Raw genomic sequence first — 20861 nt, forward strand, 5'->3', positions numbered from 1 at the left:
TGTTAATCCAATTAAGAAGTTGAGAACCACTTCCTCAGAGTTAAAACAAAAAAGCAGTCCAGTAGCACTTTAAAGACTAACAAGATAATACACTGTAAATTATTTTGTTAGTCTTTAAAGTGCTACTGGACTGTGTTTTAATAGTATGTAGACTAACACTTCTAGCTCTCTGTTTCTACTTTAGGAGTGTGAATGGCTTCTTAATAGCCACCCGTGGAGCCACCCAGCTCAGCCAGTGATTCTTCTGACATGTAAGCGGGACCCATAGGTTGGGAAACGCTGCCTTAGAGATGTTCTAACCTTGGGAGTCCTGAGGTATCACCCAGTTGCTTTCCCAAGGCTGGAGTCCAGGGCGTCTAGCGAGGAAATGGGTGTAGGGAGGGGGCATATGGGGTCACCTCCTGAGCACCCCCCCCGGGCCTCACCTCTGGCTGCACCATTCCTGACACAGCAGCCGCGGGCCCAGGAGAAGACGCTGGCGGGGGAGCAGGCCCAGCTGGGCAGGTCGGACGAGCCCTGTCCCACGGGGAGCTGAGCAGCCCTCATCCACCTCTGCCGCTCGGGCCGCCCGCACTGAGCCCCGCCTGGGCTGCGCCCCCCCTCGCCTCCAGCACTGCCCGCGCCGCGCCGCACGGGTTAAGGCGCCCAGCCCCTGCCCCACCCCGCTCCCATGTGACTGCCCCGCCCGCCACAGCCGCCTGCCCCCGGCGCTCCGCGGCTCCCGGCCCCGCAGCCCCGGCGCGGCGCAACCCGAAGATGGCGGCTTACAAACTCCTCCGCTGGCTGCACCCCGGCATCCGCCCGGCCGCCGTTCGCGGGGGCGCCCCGGCGCTGCTGGCGGCCCGCGCCAAGGTAGGGGGGCAGCGGCAGCGGCGGGAGCCCGGGCGCGCTGCGGGGCTCGTGTCCCCGCAGCGCCTTTATCTGGGGCCGCCCCGGGCTCCCGCCGCGCCCTCGGGGCAGCAGCTCCGGCCGCCAGCCGGCGCGTTCCAGCGCTGCCCAGCCCCGGGAGCGGCATCCCCGGGGCTGACCTTGGGGAGGGACGCGAGCGCCCTGCCTGCTGGGCTCCCCCCGGCCGCGATCCGGGCCTTCCCGGGCCGTCTCCGAGCCGTGCGCACGGGGCCGAGCGGGCTCGCCAGGGGCGCAGGAGATTGAGCGGTCGGTGGGGAAGGTGCCGCGTCTCCCCGGCCCCCGCAGGCAGGGGCTGTGCGCCGCCGCCGGGTGGGGATGGGGGGTGGGCGCAGCGATTTGCGGATGATGCTGTTGTCCGGGGGCAGGACAGGCTACGGCTGCAGGGCAGCTCCGAGCAAGTGTGTGTCTGTTCCCTGAGCCCCAGCAGGGCCTCGCCCGCCGCCAGAGACGCAGTACTCGGCTGGGAGGCTGAGCGCGCCAGGCTCTTTGCAGCGCGTGTTCAGATGTAGGCAAGGGAAAGGGAAGGACTTTCCCCGCCCCCTTCCGTTACTTCGGTTTCATGCGTGGTGCGCCTGACTCTGTAGGACAGTAGGAGATTGGGTCTGCCCTTGGGCTCGGTTAGAAAAGTGAAGGGCAAGAAAGAATTCTGGTCTCTGAAATGTAACAGAGAGAGAGAGCTGTGCTCGTCTATATGCTATGAAAACAACAACAAAAAAAACAGTCTGGTAGTGCTTTAAAGACTAGCAAAACAATATTTTAGGTGGTGAGCTTCGGTGGGACAGACCCACTTCTTCAGACCGTGGCCATACCAGAACAGACTCCATATTTAAGGCACAGAGAACCAAAAATAGTACTCAAGGTTGACAAATCAGAAAAATATTATCAAGGTGAGCATACTGTCTGATTTGCTCCTCCTCGATTACTGTTTTTGGTTTTCTGTACCTTAAATATGGAGTCTGTTCTGGTATGGCTATGGTCTGAAGAAGTGGGTTTGTCCCGCGATAACTCACCTAATAAATTATTTTGCTAGTTTTTAAAGTGCTACTTGACTGCTTTTTGTTTTGATGATTTTGTTTAGTGCAAACTACAGATGGGGTGTCAGTGTAAAACAACCACAAACAGCGCTAAACAACTGAAAATACAGTTCGTTTCGCCTTCATGAGGCTACCTAAGCTAAGGATTTCTAGTCAATATTTATATACCTCCTCTTACATATGTGTGTGTGTGTATAATTTAAACAATGTAGGTGAAATGAGAGAGATTCTAGGTGCATTATTTCAAGCTGCAACCCTATAATTAATTTTAGCTGTAGACATGTTAAAATCAGTACTTTGGGTTAAGTGAGTTACATGTACAACCTGGTATGGGTGGAGAGGGGGAAAAACAAATAACTGATAGTTAAGTATGGAGATATTCATAAAATACACTGATAAATGTAGACCATCTTCTTAAGGTATTTCTTATCTAAAGAGACACCTACATGGAATCAACATTGCACATAAACCTAATAGCATAATACATATGTCAGTAAGGCTGGGAGAAGCAGAGCAGCCAGAGTTGATACTTCGGCCGTCTAGGAAAGGCATTGGTTCATAAAAATGTGCTGGAGCTCAAACCACCTGACCCTCCATATATTGAAGTCCTAGTTTGGCGCATGGAGAGCGTAACCCATATACGCTTTTTAGTAGATGTAATCTCCTTTCTACACATCCCCTCCCTGGGATACTTCCCAGGATAAAGCTTGAATACAAAACATTTTTTTTCACACCTATTTCTTTTTACACTGTTCCAGATTTGTGGCTGCTATTTCTCTACCAGCAGTCATCGGAACACCAAATTTTATACTGATGCTGTGGAAGCAGTAAAAGACATACCCAATGGGGCCACTATACTTGTTGGTGGTAAGTATTACTTTTACCATCTTTCATGGAGTCGGGGCTGGGGGTGATGACCAAAAACCAAAAAATTTCTCATCATCTGGGTGGGAAATTCTCATTGTTTAAAAACAGTGATTATTTTTTCAAAAATATGGTTAGGACTCCTTTTTAAAGATCATACACTGAGGGCAATATTTCATGTATTTGATGGTTACAAAGGTCTTTAGAGCAAAGAAGACAGGCCCACTGAGAGCAGGATGGAACAGTCTTTGGCCTCCTTTCACATACAAGCCATGCCTGTGTGGTCCACCTGACACTTGGCTGGTGTCCAGCAAGCTCTTCTGACAGGGCCAGGGATTTTACAACTTATGCAGTAGGTTTGCCAACTACCTAATCACACAAAGCTAAAGATTCTTGCCACGCCCTCTGCTCCTTCCCTGAGGCCATGCCCCGTCCAACCCCTTCTCCAAGGCCCTGCCCCTGCTTACTCCATCCTTCCTCCCTCTGTTGCTTTCTCCCATGCTCATTCACTCTCACCAGGCTGGGGTAGGCAATTGCATTGCAGACGGGGGCATGGGGTGCAGTGGCTGCAGCACTTTTGGGTATGCAAGGCTGCATACCTGGGCTTGTGTGCTGAGCTCACTCTCGCACAGGGACACCAAAATGAGAGCTGCGCTGACGGTGGAGAAACGAGTGCAGATCATGCAATGGACACTTGTTATGCCAATTGCTGTTGGGTGGAGGGAAATTATTTTGGGGCTGGAAAATACATCTGGAGGCGAGTAGTTTTGTGCAAGCATGCAAGGCTATTAATTGTCTCCTGCTACGCCATGACTTTGACAGCATGCAGGGTGTAGTGAAATGGATTTGCAGCAATGGGGTTCTAGGAATGTGGTGGAGCAATAGACAGCGTACACAGCCCTTCTGGTCAGCAGAACACCTTGGCACTGAGTACATCAACAGAAGGGGTCACTCACTGTTCTATGGTTAGGCAAGCAGTTGGTCGATCACCAAGATGCTTCACTGACATCAGTGTTGGCCCCGTCAGGGAAGATGCATGGTATTTGCATCTAAAATCACAGGGCTGTTCAGAAAGCTGCAAGCAGGGACTTATTTTCCCCAATATGAGGAGGGTTGTGGGTGGTGAAGTTGAAATGCCAATAGCGATCATGGGGAATTTGGCCTACTCCTGGCTCTCCACACTTATGAGGTAGTATGCTGGCTACCATGATTGCACCAAAGGAAGATTCAATTACAGGCTCAGTTGGTGCAGAATGACAGTTTAATGTACTTTTGGTATATAGAAGAGATGCTATTGTTTTCACACCAGAATGGATGTCAGTGGGGTGAAAAATATCCCTACCAACAGTTAAAGTTGCCTGCTCTGTCCTTCGTAATATTATTGAAACAAAGATGGAACAGGTGCTTCTGAGGTGGAGGTGCTTTGGGTGTCTGCAGCATGTGAATAATCAGACTCTAGGGCTGTTAGATAGGCTCAAAACATAGATATCTGGCTCAGGGAGGCTTTGAAACAGCTCTCCAATAGTTGAGTCTCAAAAATGTCTTGGAGTGGACTCTGCTGTACCTGGCCCTGCTGTTTCAGGGCTTGTTAGGAATTGTGGGTGCTAGGCACACATCTCTAAATATAACACTGCCTGTGCACCTGTTAATTCTCTAGTGTTTGCCACATGTTTTATTATTACATTGTTACTGATCCTGTGAGGTTTGACACACTGCACAGTAACAAGGATGTAGATGCTTTCAGAACGTCTAGGCAGTCCGCAGCACGTATTGTAATCTAATAAAGATGAATTATTACCCATGTAATAGGATTTTAATCAGTAACAAAATCAATGCAAAGAAAAATCTCTGCAATTTAAAATCAAATATGTTAAGAACTCAATGAACGACTGGAACAGAACTTCACAAGGGAAAACACTTTCATGTCTATGTTACGTATACACACAGCAACTGTGGCTTTCGTAGGTCAGTGTATGCGAAGCTGTGGTGGGGCCTAATGTCCATGGGGTAGAGTGGTAGGGTAGAGATGCAGCCCTAACGCTATGTGAAATGTTGATTGGGGGCACAGGGAGGTGCTGCAGTGGAGATAGTGATGGACTCAGAGGTAAGCCTGCAAGTAAAGATTGTATTGGCTGAGTTCCTCTGCAGTCTGTTTGCTTTTACACAAGCCCTATTATGTCCTGGTGCATCTCCTCCTCCTTTTCCTGCTGGCATTCCTATCTGCTCTTTCCTTCTTCAGGCTGTCTGTAGTCTTCAACCTTCAGGTCCTGTGCTCGTGATCTGACTGAGAACTGGCTAATGCAGATCTCATTGAACATGCTGTCTTAAATTGTTGTCTTTTTCTCTTTTATCCAGTTCAGACGTCCTGTGTGTGTGTGTGTTGTGGGGGACCCCACAGTGCTGCAAAAGCTGGGAATGGACAACAGGAAATGGATCATTGGATTTTAGCTGGTCTGTTCACTCCCTCTGGGGCACCTGACATTGGCTATTGTAAGAAGACAGAATACTGAGTTAGGTCGACCTTTGATCTGATCCAGTACACACACAGCTGCCTTTGTCAATAGATTGCCAATATAGTTGCAATGAAAGTAGCCATTAAAGTTCAGAACTTTGTTCCCTCGCTCTCCTAAAGTTTTAAAGAGGACATGTTTATTGACACTTCTCCTTCAGAGTGCTTAACACAATACCCCAGGAGTACCAGCCAAGGAGAGTTTGGCCCTTCAGGTTGAAGGAAGTGAGGCTTGGTTGCTGTGGTAATGAATACTGTCACAGCCGCTGCCGAGACGCCAAATGTGGCAAGCAACCGCAAGACGAGGGTGCTGCGTGAGCAGCGAGAGCTGACCGAAAATGCCGAGCTCTCTCAGACATAGGCTCTAACAATGGCTCTAGGTCTGTGGTGTAACAACCCCTTGTGGGTTTCCCTCTTTTAATAAAAACAATTTGCTTTTAAGATGAAACATAGAGATGCCTGGTTGAATTAAAACGACCTAAAGGCAATTGAGCACAGTGGTCAGATTAAAAGAAACATGGGTGTCAGCAGTAGTTAATAAAGTTCCTTAGAGGGTGTCCTGTGGTGTTAAGTCCCTGCAATTCCCTGTATGGCCCAGAGAAAATGGAGACTGAGAGTAGTTAACTATTGCAAAAAACAAAGTGGAGGTTTATTATAAGTGTTCACTGAAAATTCCTTTGGTTACAGTTAATCCAGTTGATTACATCTACTTACATAAAAGATGAATACAGTTGCCATTCCCATGCCTTCTGACAGACTGCCCAAAGAAGCACCAAAGAATACACACTAGTGTGCCCCTGTGTGGGAGACACTGCTCTATATGAACGACGGTGGTGTTTAAACTGGACAACAATCCCTGCTGTCAGTTAAGTCCACTGGGGGCACTACTCCCCAGGGACCCAAAAAGAAAACAAGACTATAATACCGTGTTCAAGTATAATACAGCTGGGGGCCCTGCTACCCACTGCGTTTACCTAAAAGGGGGCCCAGAACTACTGTTTCCTGACAACCCTTATTTATACGTGTTTGGCCCAGGGGTTGCTAATCCCTGACACCAGTGGCAATTTATACTTACAATGATTTTGTAAGTATATGTAACTATACTAAGTTGACAACAATAAAAGGTCTTTCAGAGACACTTAACAATAAGCTTCTAATACTAATAATAATACTATGCCTAATACTTAACAATAACAACAGTAATAACAATAATCAACAATAATATCAGTAACTGTGAATAGAAACAGAGAGTCAATACTGGAAGGATACAGCAGCTGGAGCGGCCTTTCTTTTGTAGCCTCGGCTCACAGCTGCTTAGTTGGTGAGTTGTCCAGTCCGGTAAAGAAGAAGTCTTTTTGGACCGAGGGCCAGCCCTGGCCCAGTCGGCCCCTGCTGGGGAGCAGTGTCAGGTGCTGTGGTATACTGCTGTCACTGCTGGGCTTCGCTGTGATGTTATGGCTGCGAGCTGCAGCCGACGCCTGGTGTGGCAATCCAGGTCCCCTCAGTGCCGCTTGTCTGTTCGGTGGCGCGCTCTCCCTCGGGATGGTGCAAAGTGATTTTCAGCTGCTTCGCCCTGAGGGGCTACCAAAAGGGACTGGCCCAAGTCATAAGACAGGGCGTTCCGGAAGGGCCTTGTCCGTGGTGAGCGCCCTTCTTTTATACATCCATCTTATGAATTATTCATGAGTCTGGGGGCTGGGTGTGGATCTGACAGGGAACTACCCCTGACAGGTTGGGAGACTTCGGATTTTTCTGGAAGTCTTTCCTTTTTTGGTCATGAGTGACCAGTTACAATTCGTTAATAATCATGAGTCTCATAAATATTCATAGTTGTTGGCTGTTGTTTTCCCACCAAAAGTTACCCCCTCAGATTAAATGGCTGGCTATGTATTGATCTTAAGTTTAAATCACTTTCTGAAGAAATTTCTGAGGTAAAACTTTGTGTTTTGTTAATGTTTCAAGCATGACCTGTCACCAAGGAGACCTTGTAGTATACCAGAGGCTGGGGGCATCTCAGAACCCTGCCAGGGGCTTCTCTGACAGGATTTCTTGACAAATACCAGCTCTGTTTTCACAGGTGGTGGTGAGTCTTAGCTTGTATCTCACTCCTTAGAGTGAACAGAAAACACATTTGGTGCCGTGCTGCTTGCCTGTGTACTGCAAAGGTGCCTGCCAAAGTTTATTGCTGACTGGTGTGGGAAAGTGTCCTACCCCAGATAAAGGAATAGAGGCTGCTGCCTCTAGAAATTTTAAGGAGAGGACCACAGACTGTCTCCAGGGAGGTTTCCATGAGACCTCTCTGGAGGACTGGAGGGACATCCCTGTTTACATAGACAAGCAGCTCTGTGTGTGCCCACTGCCGGCTGCATGGGGGAATGAAAAGCAGATGATAAAGCTGCCCCCATTTTATTGTATTCTTCTAGTGCGAGCGAATTAATGAAAAAGCTCTTAACAGAATCATTGTACAGTGCATCATTATAATGGCAAATGCAGTTACGTGCTTTTCTGAGGCACCTTCCCCTGCAAGTGCTCACCTGACTGGGACTGACTGACTTGTGGGGGAGTCTCAAACAGGTCCAGGCTTGCAACTGGGACGTTCAGCTCTGCCATGTGTTCCCCGTTACCCTCCTCGCTGTTCACACCAGAGGCCTGTGACATGGGATTACTAGCAGTATCCACAGTGGGGTATGTGTTGGTGGTGAGCTCCCTGCTAAGTATGGCATGTGAGTCTTCACAAAAGATGCAGTTCTGTAGCTCAGCACCAGGTTGATTACTGACCTTCTAAAGGCCTGACACAGTTCTTTGGCTCTCATGCAGCACTGTTGTACCCCTTCTTCCACATTCCCCATGTTGTCTGCTTGTGGATATGCATGTTTCTGTGTCTTGTCAATGTCTGGGCTCGCACAGCCTTTTCCTGTGGGCCTGGCAGATGCAATATTTCCTCGCTCTTCTAAGCTGGAGTGCACCTGGAGTACGTAGATGGTGTGGTCACCTGGGCAGCTGAACTCAGAAATGGGTAACTGCTCATGGAGCAAGAGGGGAAAAGACATTTCAAAAACTTGTGGGACTTTAAAAGGCTGGGGCAGCCTTCTGGTCTCTGTAACCCTGGGCAGTGGTCCCATAACTTTTTTGATCCATGTGCAGAATAAATTTTGTTATGCGCACCAAGGGATGGGCCAGTGTGCACCACCAATAGAAACACATGTTGGTAGCTGTTGGTGCCCTGCAATTCAGCTGTGCAGTCCCTGAATCTCTTCTGGGGGGCTGCCCAAGTGCTCAGCTGACAGGGAACACTGCCTCTGGCAGTGAAGTTAAAACTTGAACCAGAATGGGTAGTATTAGGTGCTGGGGGACTGTTGGCATCAACATAAGTAACCAGTGTCTCTGGTCATTCTGCATTTACCTCAGCACGTGGATCATGACTCAGTGCTGCTTGGGAAGCTGGTTTTAGTGAGTTGCTGTAATGTGGCATTTACACTGATGGGAGACAAATTTAATATGCACAACTAGAAGGACATCAGGCATGGGACATCCCACACACACACACAGATTCTCTGATGGAAAATTGTTGCAAAGGTTGAAAATGTTACTTATTATGATTGAGTTAGGTTATATACAGTTTCCTTTTACTGGTCAATTGGTAACACTTAGTATCTATGTTGTAAAAGTATCCGGAATGTGGTATGTTCAGAAGTGAAATCTCATTATGTCTCTGGGATCCTGGGAGAGGATGATGGAAACCAAGGAGACCGTATGAAACTTCAGAGATACTTCTTGAGATACTTGTTGAGGTCTTGCAGGACCAGGATGGGACATAGGCCCCCTCTTTGCCTTCAAAATGAGCAAGTACCAAGAGTAAAATGAGGACAGAGGAAGGGAGAGCAGTGCTTTTTTTTGGTATGGGTACTTGCCCGTACTGAGTACTGGCACCTCAGCAGCCCCAGCCATGGGTTTGGCTGGGATGGGGAGCTGGCATGGTACTGTTTCTTTTTTTAAATACAAAAAAGGCACTGAGGGAGAGCATACCCTAGGAAATGAAGGTAGAGATGCAGTTGAGGCAAATCTATGGGTTGTTGAGAAGTGAAAAAGCTTCAACTGTACTACTGTATTGCAGAAGTAGGGAAGCTGCAGCAGATATCCAGTGTGGAAATAAACATAGGCAATGTAATGGGACAGGCAGTTGGACTGAAAGGAGGGGGATTGTACCCTCGCAAACTAGCATTCATAGTTATGGAAATAACATGATTGAGAAACATTCTCTCCAAATATGGAACTGCTTATTTGTCTAGAACCAGATTATTCTCTTCTGTACAGAATGTAAGTTTTTCACCATCCACTGCACAGATCTATTTCTTATGATGAAATTGTTCTCTCTGAAATGCTTGTTACATTTTTTGTTTGTGTTTGTTTTGCATAGGTTTTGGATTGTGTGGCATTCCGGAGAACCTCATAGGAGGCTTACTGAAGACTGGAGTAAAAGGGTTGACAGCAGTCAGTAATAATGCAGGGTAGGTGTTCAGACACCCTTGGAATATTACATATAAAGACTTAATAATTCTGCTTATATAAATTATATTTTAACAGAGCTGTGATAAATCCTCAAGCCACTGTGGTGACTTCACATTCTGTGACCAAAATTATCCTAAGAGGATTTGTGAGGTGCATATGTTTTGTCTGCCAAGAGCTTGTGTTGATTTGGACAAATTCCCAGATTGCTCATTAAGTTATTTTTGGTAGGGTTATTTTCGAATGACTATAGAAGTACAATAGACTTCCAAGCATTGTCGGAGAGAGCCGTTGTCACTGCTCTGGCACATGGCGAGTTATCTATTTGGTGGAATACCACCACAAAACTAGTTGATACATATTTCAGCTAAACTGTTTTAAAAGCCATGATGTCAATTCTTTCTTTCTTAAAAAGCCGTAGACAGGGAGTTCTTGAAGGTCAGTTTGGTCCTTGCATAGTAACTTATTTGCAGCAAAAAGACTTTAAAAGGGATCCTCCTCAGTGAGTCTTGGGGTGTGTCTTTGCTGCACTGAAAATCTGCTGCACCAAGTTGAGAGACCAGGTCAGCAGATTCAGCCTTGGGCTGTGGCTCTAAAAATATCAGTGATAACATGCTTTGATTGGGTTGAAATGTGGGCGGTGAAACCTTCTCCTTCACAGTCTGTCAGAGCTGCATTCCAGCCCATAACCAAATGTTAACATTGCAATTCTGGAGTCTCACAAGTCTGAGCCAGCTGACTCAGGCCAGCCATGGGCAGGTGGTGGGTCTCTTACGTCAGCCTAGACATAACCTTTGTGGTGGTGTGTTTTCTAAAGAGCACATAACAGTTAAGAAAATCATGTAAGTGGGAGGAGAGGAGTAGTCACCCTGTTCCTCAGCCTTCACACAATTTCTCTTGTATGTGTTTAGATCTCTTTCATCATGATGGTGACTTGCAGGGCTGGGGAAATTATACTATGTTGTTGTTTTGCCATACAATCTTTGCATATAGAAATATCTTCTCCCAATGAAATGCATCTACTTCTGGAGAGGACCATAATGGCTTTGACAGTGAGCGGCAATAATATTAGGAGAGTGAGTAAAACTGAAGGGAGGATGCAGAGGGGCAGGTATCTTGAATTTGGCCAGCCCACCAGGGCTAACACTTCATCTGCTTTGAAGTGCGTTAGGCAGGGCCAGATTAACTCTTCTGAGGGCCTGGGTCTATTAGATTTGTGAGGTTCCCTAGGCTCTGGGCTGGGGCCAACATGGTGGGTTCAGGGTGCAGGAGGGGTCTGCAGGTGGAGGTGGGATTGGGTTAGGGCTCTGACTGAGAGTGCAGGCTCTGCGGAGGGGTGGGGGGGTGAGATGTTTGGGATGCAGGAGGAGGGTCCAGGCTGGGATCAAGGGAGTGGGAGTGCAGGAGGTTGGCCTGGGGGTGCCTGGTTTGGGCGGGAGTTAGGGTGCTGGAGTGGGGTCAGCTGGAGGGAAAGGGGTAGTAGTGTGGGGTCTAGAAGGAAATTAGGGTGCAGGAGGGTGTCAGGGCTGGGGCAGAGGGTGGTACTGTAAGATCTGGGGGTAGTTAAGGAGCGGAAGGAGACTTGGGGTAGGAGGGTTTGGCACAGGGTCAGGGCGGGAGGTAGGGTGTGGGAGTGGGCCCATGGCTATGGCAGAAGGCTGGGGTGCAGGACACTTAACCTTGGTAAGGTCTCTATAGTGGTGAAACAGGTAGTTCTGCATGGGCCATACTGGCCTGCACTCGCCTGCAGCAGCAGAGGAGCTCCTGAAAAAGCTTTGTTATTGATTGAAGGGAAGAACTTGAAATTGTTAGTGCTTCTTCCTGTAGCATTTATGCTTTTTCTTGGACATTTTCCCATGGCTTTCCAACCTGCCGTAAACTTTATTTTCTGGTGAAATCTATGATTGCAGCCCAAGACACTGGTTACAGATCACTATTACAGTGAAGTCTTGTTGAATCCCATTCCTCACCACCACCACCTCTTTTTGGACATTACTGTTCGCCTGACGTTGCAAGTGAGACAAAGTAATGCCAGCGTGCTATCATTTCTGCTGACTTGTGCTCACTTTTTCTTCTATAATCTGCATTTGCTTCAAGACAAGGGGAAAATCTCTCATTGTATCAGTGGAATTGGATTAATATTGGTCATTCTTCTGGATCATTTCCTCAAAAAGAAAGTTTGTGAAATCCTACCCCTGTCTTCCAGAAGGGTGGTGATGAATATGGGACCATACATCTTGTTAGCAGTGAGGGAATACATGTGTAGGTAGAAAGATGACACATTGGTTTATTAAAAATGGTTAGTGTGAGTTAAGAATGGAATGCCATTCCACGTGTATTCTGCACTAGTACAGCCATTAACATTAAAAATTACAAGTTGCTTTAAAGTGACTATTCTCTTTGAATAAGGCTTTCTGTTTATAGATTCAGAATATTAACATAGAACACTTGAATTCTCATTTAACAAAATTCTCATTAGTTTTGTTTAAATCAGATGTCTGAAGTTGCACGCTTTCTTGTGTTAAAATGCATAACTGAGTAGGATGCAACCTGATAGCATGAAAGTCCAGATCCAGGCTTTAATTTTTTTTCCTGAAACTTTGTAAGTGCAGCTTAAACATTAACAAAACTCCTTTTAATCTGTTGTCTATTGACAATTTGACTGAATGATAAGATAATGCTGATCCATTCATCACTTAAAACACTTTTAGCCCTTATATTGCCAAATTTGAGTGCGATTTTGGAAAGCTGTGACCTTATAAAGTGATAGTACTTTTTTCACAGCAAAGCACTGTTAGTATCTTGTTTGTCTTCATATTATGCTAACATGTAGATAATTTCAGAATACTGCTGTGGCTTTTTAGCAATGAGTACAAGAATTCACAGATGTTTAGGAGCCACTGGGTAGTTTAGATAAATTTCACTAAGTCTGTTCTCCTATCTTCTCAGAGAGTTTTCCACTCCTGATAAAAGGTCTCTTGGCTCTTGCTGGGACCTTTGCAAGTATCTTTCACCTTTTCACCCTCCTGTCTAATCCTGTAATGCTTCTGTCCATTTGCCTTCTCATTCAGCTCTATCTACTTTCTTCCCCTTGGTTGAAAGATGCCTCCAGGCTGACCTTCTATTAACTTTACATGCCACTTTTTGTTTTTAATAAAAGATGATTCATGTTTTGAGGATAGATAATGGGTCAGTGTGTAAATGTCCATTGCTCTTCTCAGGCTGAAATCTGACACTTTTTGCTGCTTCCTCCTTTGAGTGCTTGCTTATGTCCATTCCATTGTAGGTGTGTGTAATTGTCCCACGCACCATTGCTGGAAGTTTTCCCTCCATGATACCTGCACTGGACTGGCTCTGGCAAACTCTAGACCAGTGGTTCCCAAACTTTTTGGCATAAGGCCCCCGTTTTTATTTTTGAGAAATCCTCACACCCCTACCTCTTCTTTACCATCATCCAACCCCCTGTTTTAACAAAAAATTCAATTTCTAATTTAAAAGAAACACAAGAACTTGATATTAAAAAGTTAATTAAAACTAAAAATATGAACAAATATTTTTTCTTGGCCCTTCTGCATGCCTGGTGCAGCCCCAGCTCTAGGGAGCGCTAGAGGCACCTGGTACCTCACAGTGCCGTCTGCCCTGGCCTTGCAAGCAGAATGGGAAATTTTCTTCCTCCCAGTGCTGCCTACTCTGCAGGAAGAGGGACCAAGTGCCCTCCCTATTACCTCTTTCAAGGGAAAGCCTTCAATGGTTCCCCTGCACAGGTCACCCTGAGGCAATGTACCCTGGTCCTGGCCCAGTCCCAAGGGCCATTCCAACAACCAGGTGTTGTGTTCCTGGCACAGATTGCTGAACTCCAGGCACTGATCTCTGGGATCCCCATGCTGGTCACTGGACCCGCAGGACCATTGTTTTTGGGAGCCCTGGAGGCAGTGGTTGGGCGGGCACTGCTCCTCAGTGCCCAAGTGCTGCTTGCCAGAGCCCCTTCAGTGCTTTCAGTGCGCTCCTTGGAGCCATGAGACCAGTGGCTGGAGCCCCATGGCTGATCACTACAGGATCAGGGATGGGCCCTTCACTTCCTGTCTCAGTCACCAGAACCAGCACACCATGCTTAAAGCAGGCGTTGCTTCCCAGATTACTACTGAGCTTGTAGGCAGCACCCCAGATTGCTGGGTACATGGCATGGTCTGGCAGATTCCCAGTACTGCTTCCCAAGTAACAGCTGTGGGCCCCCAGGTAAAGTGGGGAAGTCTACCCCACAGTGGCACCAACACGGTCACCTGAGACAGATTATTCTTCCCAAAGCTCTGAGGATGAGGAGATGCCAGCTTCCAGAGACCTACCACCACCTGCTCAGCCAGTTGTCCACAGGTTATACTCTTGCAGCCACCCTCTTGTAGACTGGCCTTGTTCCCAAAATGGGGGACCTCAACTTCACAGTCAGTTTCGAGGGATGACAGAAGGACCTTGGCGTCAGGGTAGGCGCCATGAAGGAAGTTCCCACAGAATGAAGAGGGAAGGGTTTGTGCTCCTGGTACTTCCTCATATCTGAAGGCAAAGCAGGGCCTCTGCCCCATCCTTGTCTTGCAAGATCTCAGCAAGTATCTCAAGAAGCTGAAGTTTCATACGGTCTCCTGGGCTTCCATCATCCCCTCCCTGGATCCCAGAGACCGATAACCATCTTTCAGGTCAAAGATGGCCTACTTTCACGTCTCAACTTCTCCTTCCACAAGAGATTGCTGCAGTTTTTTGGTCAGCTAAACACATTACCATTTGACAGTGCTACTGTTTGGCTTAGCAACAGTACCAAGAGCAGCTAACCTCAGGCACTGGGCTAGAGGGGTCCATATCTCTTCTATCTGGGCCACTGGCTCCTCAAGGTGTGCACCAGTGGGCAGGCACAGTGCAGTATCAAGGTGTTGTCAGCCACTTGTCATGCTGTGGCTCTGTTGGTAAGTGGACAGAAATCATCACTGATCCCTGCTCAGAGGATCAGGGCAATGGGAGCTTCACCCAAGGTGGAGAATTCTTACCAGAATCCAGGTCCAGAGCAGTGTCAGGTCCAATTAGCCAAGTTACCTCACCCCTGCTCACCACAGCTTGGATCTGTCTCAGACTCCTAGGGCACACAGCTGGGAGCACCTATGTAGTCCAGCAGGCCAAGCTGCAGCTGAGGCCCCCTCAAATGTGGTTGTCTTCAGTCTGTTCGCCGGCCAGACACCCCATGGACAGGCTTTGCATGATACTGCCCGAGTACTCCGCTCTCTCCAGTGGTGGTACAATCCAAATCTCAGCTACCATGCCTGAAGGGGGAATGAAGCAGTAATCCCATAATATTCTCTTTGCCAAGATGATAAAACATATTCCTCACCTTTTCCTGTTGGATGTTACCCTGTGGGATTTTGTTTAAAAAGGCTCTTTCTGTTTAGGACAATGATATAATTGATACAATTAGAATTATTTTATACTGAAAATCCTCAGAGGGTTAGCTGTGGTAATCTGCATCTAAAAACAGTGAGGAGCCCTGTAGCTTCTTTAAGACTAACATATGTGCTGGGACATAAGCTTTTGTGGCTAAAACTCACTTCATCAGATGGACTGAAGTGGAAATGCAAAGGCGGATATATATGTGTAAGAAAATTACAGCAAAAGAAAGACGTTACTATGCATTGTAAATTAGGGTAGTCAGTCAGGGTGAATGTGGCCTTCAGTGCATCTCATGGGGAGATGTGGATATCCATTGAGGGGAAGTTGCCTGCGTAGAGTGTTAACCAATTAAGATCCTTATTGAGATGGAATTGTGTAGTTTTGCAAATGATTTCTAATTTAGCTGCTTCTCTTTGCAATTGAATATGAAGGTTTTTTGTGTGTGCGTTTTTTTTTTTTTTAAGGAAAGATTCATCATCATCATGAATAACTGTGGGCTCAGTACCCGTTTGTGTCTGATGCCTCTCTCACTATTTCCTTCCATCTTTCCCTGTCCCGTGCAGAGTGGCTTAGTTTCTGTAGATTAGCTTTGCACCAATCATCTACCCATTCGCTGTGGGGTCTGCCTCTCCTATTCAAACCATCCATTATGCCGAATGCTAGGGTCTTGATTTTTTTGTTCGTTGTTCATTCTACAAATATGCCCAAATAGTTGTAGCTTCCATTTTGTAACGTTCTGCAGCAGGTTCTCTTTCAAAAGGCTGTATCTTCCTATATAATTCCTCATTGGTGACCTTCTGCATCCATCCTATTCTCAGAATCTTTCTATAACAACTCCTTTCAAACACCAATATTTTTCTTTTAGAATCTTTCGTTGTCATCCATGTCTCACATCTGTACAACATGCTGCTGAATACATACATTTTCAAGATGCCCAGCTTCGTTCTTAAACTAAGTGCTTTGCTTTTCCAGATCTTATCCTTTGCCTTCAAACTCACTCTTGCTTTCACTATTCTAGTCGCTATTTCCTTCTTACAGTCTAGATCATACGTTATGCTTTTTCCTCAGATATGTGAACTTCTTTACATTTTCTAGTTCAATACCATCGACACTGATCTTCCTTCCTATTTCCTTATCTCCAAATACCATTGTTTTTGTTTTTTCAGTGTTCATAATCAGTCCGTACTGCTTCTCTTCTTCGTTTAACACCCATATCGTTTTCTCTAGCTTCTCTTCATTTTCCTCAATGATAACTATATCATCCGCGAACCTCAAGTTGTTCATCCGCGAACCTCAAGTTGTTAATTCTTTTCCTGTGCACAGATATCCCTTCTACCTCTTCCTTGATCTTATCCATCGCTTTCTCCAGATGTACAATGAAGATACTTGGCGATATTGGATCTCCTTGTCTCGTACCTCTACTTGTTTTAAACCAACTTCCCAACTCCCCGCATGTTCTCACTGCTGCCTCTGCATTATCATTGATATCTTTCAACAACCATATCAGTCTGCTATCTACTCCCTATGACTCCAACACCACCCAAGTCACTTTCTGATTTATACTATCAAATCCTTTTGAAAATTGACGAAGCAAGTGTATACGTTTTTGTTCTTTCGTCGAACTTTCTCCGCTATCAGTCTTAGTGCCAATATCTGCTGTATGGTACTTCTGTCTTTTCTGAACCCTGCTTGCTTGTCTGTTGTATGTTCTTCTATCTGCAATCTTAATCTCTCAGTCAGTATCATCATCAGCACCTTACCTAGATGACTCATTAGGGCAATCATTCTGTAGTCCTTGCACTCCAATGTACTTCCTTTCTTGGGTATTGTCACTAACACAGATCTTGTCCATTCCTTAGGCGCCTTCCCCTCTTTCCACACTATATTACATAGTCAGTGTATCTCCTGAATCATGCTTTCTCCACCGTATTTGATCATCTCTCCCGTAATCTCATCATTTCCAGGGCTCTTGTTGTTCATTAGTCGTTTCGCTGCTTTTTTTCTACTTACTTCTTCAGAATGTCAGTCTCGCTCTCAATGCTTGGGGGAGATATCTCTTCAGTCAGTCTCTCTGAGACACTTGGGTCCAACTGTGCTTTGTATAGATTGGTGCAATATCTCTTCCATTGCTGCACAATCTTCTCCCTGTTCATGAGCACTTCTTCATTCTCATCTTTGATCGCCATCTGCTTTGTCCTATTAATATTCCTAATTGTCTTATACACCTTCCTGGTGTTACATTGACCATAATACCTCTCAATATCTTCACATTGTTCCTCTGACCATTTCTCCTTATCCTTTCTGGCTGCTTTCCTTACCTCATTGCATTTCATCCTATATTGCTGTTCTGCCATCTCAGAAACATCTCTTCTGATCTTCAGTGCTCTTTTCTCTTGAACCAGCTTCAGTGTATTCTGGGTAATCCACTTCTTTTTGATCTTTTCTTCTTCTGGAGCAGTCTGCTCAAGATTGCTACTTTTAAATCCTCTGCTGAGAGAGGTCCAGAAGGGTTAAAGTGTTCCCCTGGAGGTTTATATGTAGTGGCTACTTTTTAAGTCCTTTACTGAATGTGGTTTTAATGCATCGTGAAAGACTTACCTTTAGGATAAATTTTAAGCTTGTGATCTTCCACCCATGGCCCATTTTACCTTTGAGGGAGAGGAAAATCACAAACAATTATTGGGCACACGCTGGGTTACTTCTGAGTACAGAATTAATACTGATGCCTACTTTTTAATATTTTCCTAATAGTACCACAATCTCTTTGCATAAAAAAATCAGTCCTGAAATAGTAAGGTAAAAGCAATTGACGGAGGACAACTAATTTTCAAAGTATGTCAACATTTAGCCACATAAACCTTGTGAATGTCCTTTCACCAAAACTAGAGGGATCTTCTCTAAATAATGAGACTGCTGACCTTTATTAGCAGGTATAAAGATTGAGAAAATCAGACATTTCAGCCAGCCAAGCCATCACATTAGAAAACTCTTGTTAAAGAATAGGTATGTTAAAGGAAGTACCTTGTCTGTTCCTTTAAACTAGCTGGAAGATCCCAGGGCTGCATTACCCCCTGTAATCATTTAAACAAAAGTGTAATATTTACTTATATGAGCAAAGGTATTTCTGAACTGCATTGTCTGCAGGCCCTCACTCCGGCCCTTGTTTTTCATTAGTGGCCCCTAGAATTACTTGCTATATAGATCCAGGAGCTCCTTTCCTTAGGCTGGGGAAGGGCTTTTAGCTGTGGGTGGCCTTGTGTCCTACTCATTTCTGGATTCTCCATAGATGAAGTATCTTTAGAACTGAAGTTCATGTCAGTGCAGAATACCAAGCAACTCTCTTCCTAGAGCAGAGTCATCCCCCTGCAGTCACAGCTAGGCATGCTCCCTAAGGCCGTGTCTACGCTAATTAAAAACTTTGAAATGGCCATGCTAATGGCCAGATCGAAAAATACTAAAGAGGTGCTGAAATGCATATTCAGCACCTCATTAGCATGCTGCTGGCCATGGCAGTTCGCTTGCCTGCAGCTCGTCTACACAGGGGTCCTTTTCGAAAGGACCCCACCAACATCGAAATTGCCTTATTCCTAGGAAGCATTTGGCCTGCTTGTTGTTCCTCGGAATAAGGGGATTTCGATGTTGGTGAGGTTCTTTTGAAAAGGACCCCCATGTAGACAAGCTGCGGGCGAGCGAACTGCCGTGGCCGGCAGCATGCTAATGAGGTGCTGAGTATGCATTTCAGTGCTACTTTAGTATTTTTTCGATTTGGCCGTTAGCGTGGCTGTTTTGAAGTTTCTATTTAATGTAGACATGGCCTTAGTGAATATCTGTATGTATAACCATAGGCTACCTGAGCAGTATGATATGTTCTTAAAGTTCATCCGGTCAATTGTTTTAAAATACATATTCTATGTTTTGTCCCGTCATACTGGATATCTACTTAGGGTCATTATGGAACAACTATGTGGAATTTATTTAGGATGACACCAATATGGTTCAATAGGAAAATAAAAGGTTTAACATTACTCTAAAAACTCTGAATTTTAATTGAGCCTCATCGTTTTATAGGCTTTTGAATGATTCTGCAGAATTGTACAGCAGGGATACACTCATAAATACCATACACAGGTTTAAAAAACAGTCAGTTTTAGTTTTGGTTTTTTTCCCCCATTGTGCTAGTTTCCTAAAGAGTTTCATCTACCCTTACTTGGTTTGAGGAGTGCCATTCTTTTCAACAATTAATGTCAGAGGGTCTACTTGTGTCGTAAGGAAATAGGGCTGCAGAGTTGGCCTTAATGTGACACAGTCCTCATGATTCATATAGTGGAAAAAGAAAAGGGGAAAAATAACTTTAGTCACAGTATCAATGTCTCCTTAAAGGCTCTGTGCACCAATTTTGAGCCTGCTGTATATGGCCCAATATCTAACAAGACATTATTTTTGTGTCATTTGTTTCCATTGGTGGCTTTTAAATATACATGACCTTATTTTCAAGGATGTGATTTTTGGGGCTCTGTAAATTTCATTGTACTATTTATTTCATTGTGTTTAAGCTTCTGGATCCTCTGAGATGATCTTTTTAAAAGAGATTAGCAGCATGCTGTCAGATTACCACTGAGTCAAACTGTCTCCTTAAAGGCATGACCAGCCTGTTGTCCCTGCTGCACTCTTCATCTTTTGTGTGCTTTCTGAAAAAGACCCTTTTGATTTTTGGAGGCATACTTGCTTCAGTACATAGAAGTGTGACATTGTGGTAAGCATTTGGCCTGCTTGTAACACCAGGCTTGAGACTGAATGGAGTAGAAAAAAAGATGCAAAAGTGGGAAAGGATTATTGAATATAATGGAAAAATATTTGTTATGGGCTTTAATTAGTGTAGCTCAGAGCCAAGGCAGATAAACCATCTGTTACTGTGTTGCATTCTAATTTGATTCCAAGCTTTGGTCAGGAGCTGTGTTTACAGTTGTGCTTTCTCCAAACACACTGTCTGCTCTTAACAAATAATGAAGTGTAGTGGAATGAAAACGTTAATATACTTTATACTATAATGAAATAGATTTTGCTTTCTTAATTTACCTGCCATGTGGCTTCTGTGGATGCGTGACGCCTGAAGCTGCATCAGTGGGGGAGAAACAACATTAAAACAATGTTGTTTCATTGCAAAATGTTGAGTTCAGCATAACTCAAACTTCTGACAACTAAGAAACACACAGTCAATGTTGCTTGTGCAGTTTTATCTTTGTGCTCACCCAGCAGTTCCCCAGTACATATTGTCCATGTACCTGGACTCTGGTAATCCACATTGTTGCTGAAATGTGTAAGTTCCTCACTTCCTTCCACAACCAATTCACTGTTATCCACAGGATTCCATCTAACTTTACAGAAGGACAAAAGGGCTGGGGGAGTGATTGGTCATATCATCTTCCCTCCTCTGTCACAAGCTTCTGTCCAATAGATGTAATCCACCTCTGAGAAACAGTGAAGTTTCAGAGCTTGTAATGTTTGTGCCATGCTGTCTACAGTTTCTGGACAGACATAAACCCTTCAGTTTCCCAATTAATATTCTCAGCACTTTACCAGCTTTCATACCGTTTCAGTAGCAAATAACCCAC

The 20861-nt window shown here is 45.3% G+C and overlaps 1 protein-coding gene across 1 annotated transcript in view; it reads left to right on the forward strand.

Moving 5' to 3' along the window:
• The first annotated feature begins 670 nt into the window (after positions 1-670).
• The window catches only part of OXCT1 (3-oxoacid CoA-transferase 1), a 143235-nt gene continuing 123044 nt past the window's right edge, over positions 671-20861 (forward strand). The window contains exons 1-3 of the mRNA XM_074995618.1: positions 671-852; positions 2702-2810; positions 9734-9824. Coding sequence (XP_074851719.1) covers positions 757-852; positions 2702-2810; positions 9734-9824 — 296 coding nt within the window. The 5' untranslated portion in view covers positions 671-756. The remainder of the gene's footprint in view (positions 853-2701; positions 2811-9733; positions 9825-20861) is intronic.

This window comes from Carettochelys insculpta, chromosome 5, assembly GCF_033958435.1.
Source record: "Carettochelys insculpta isolate YL-2023 chromosome 5, ASM3395843v1, whole genome shotgun sequence".
NCBI classification, from domain to species: Eukaryota; Metazoa; Chordata; order Testudines; family Carettochelyidae; genus Carettochelys; species Carettochelys insculpta.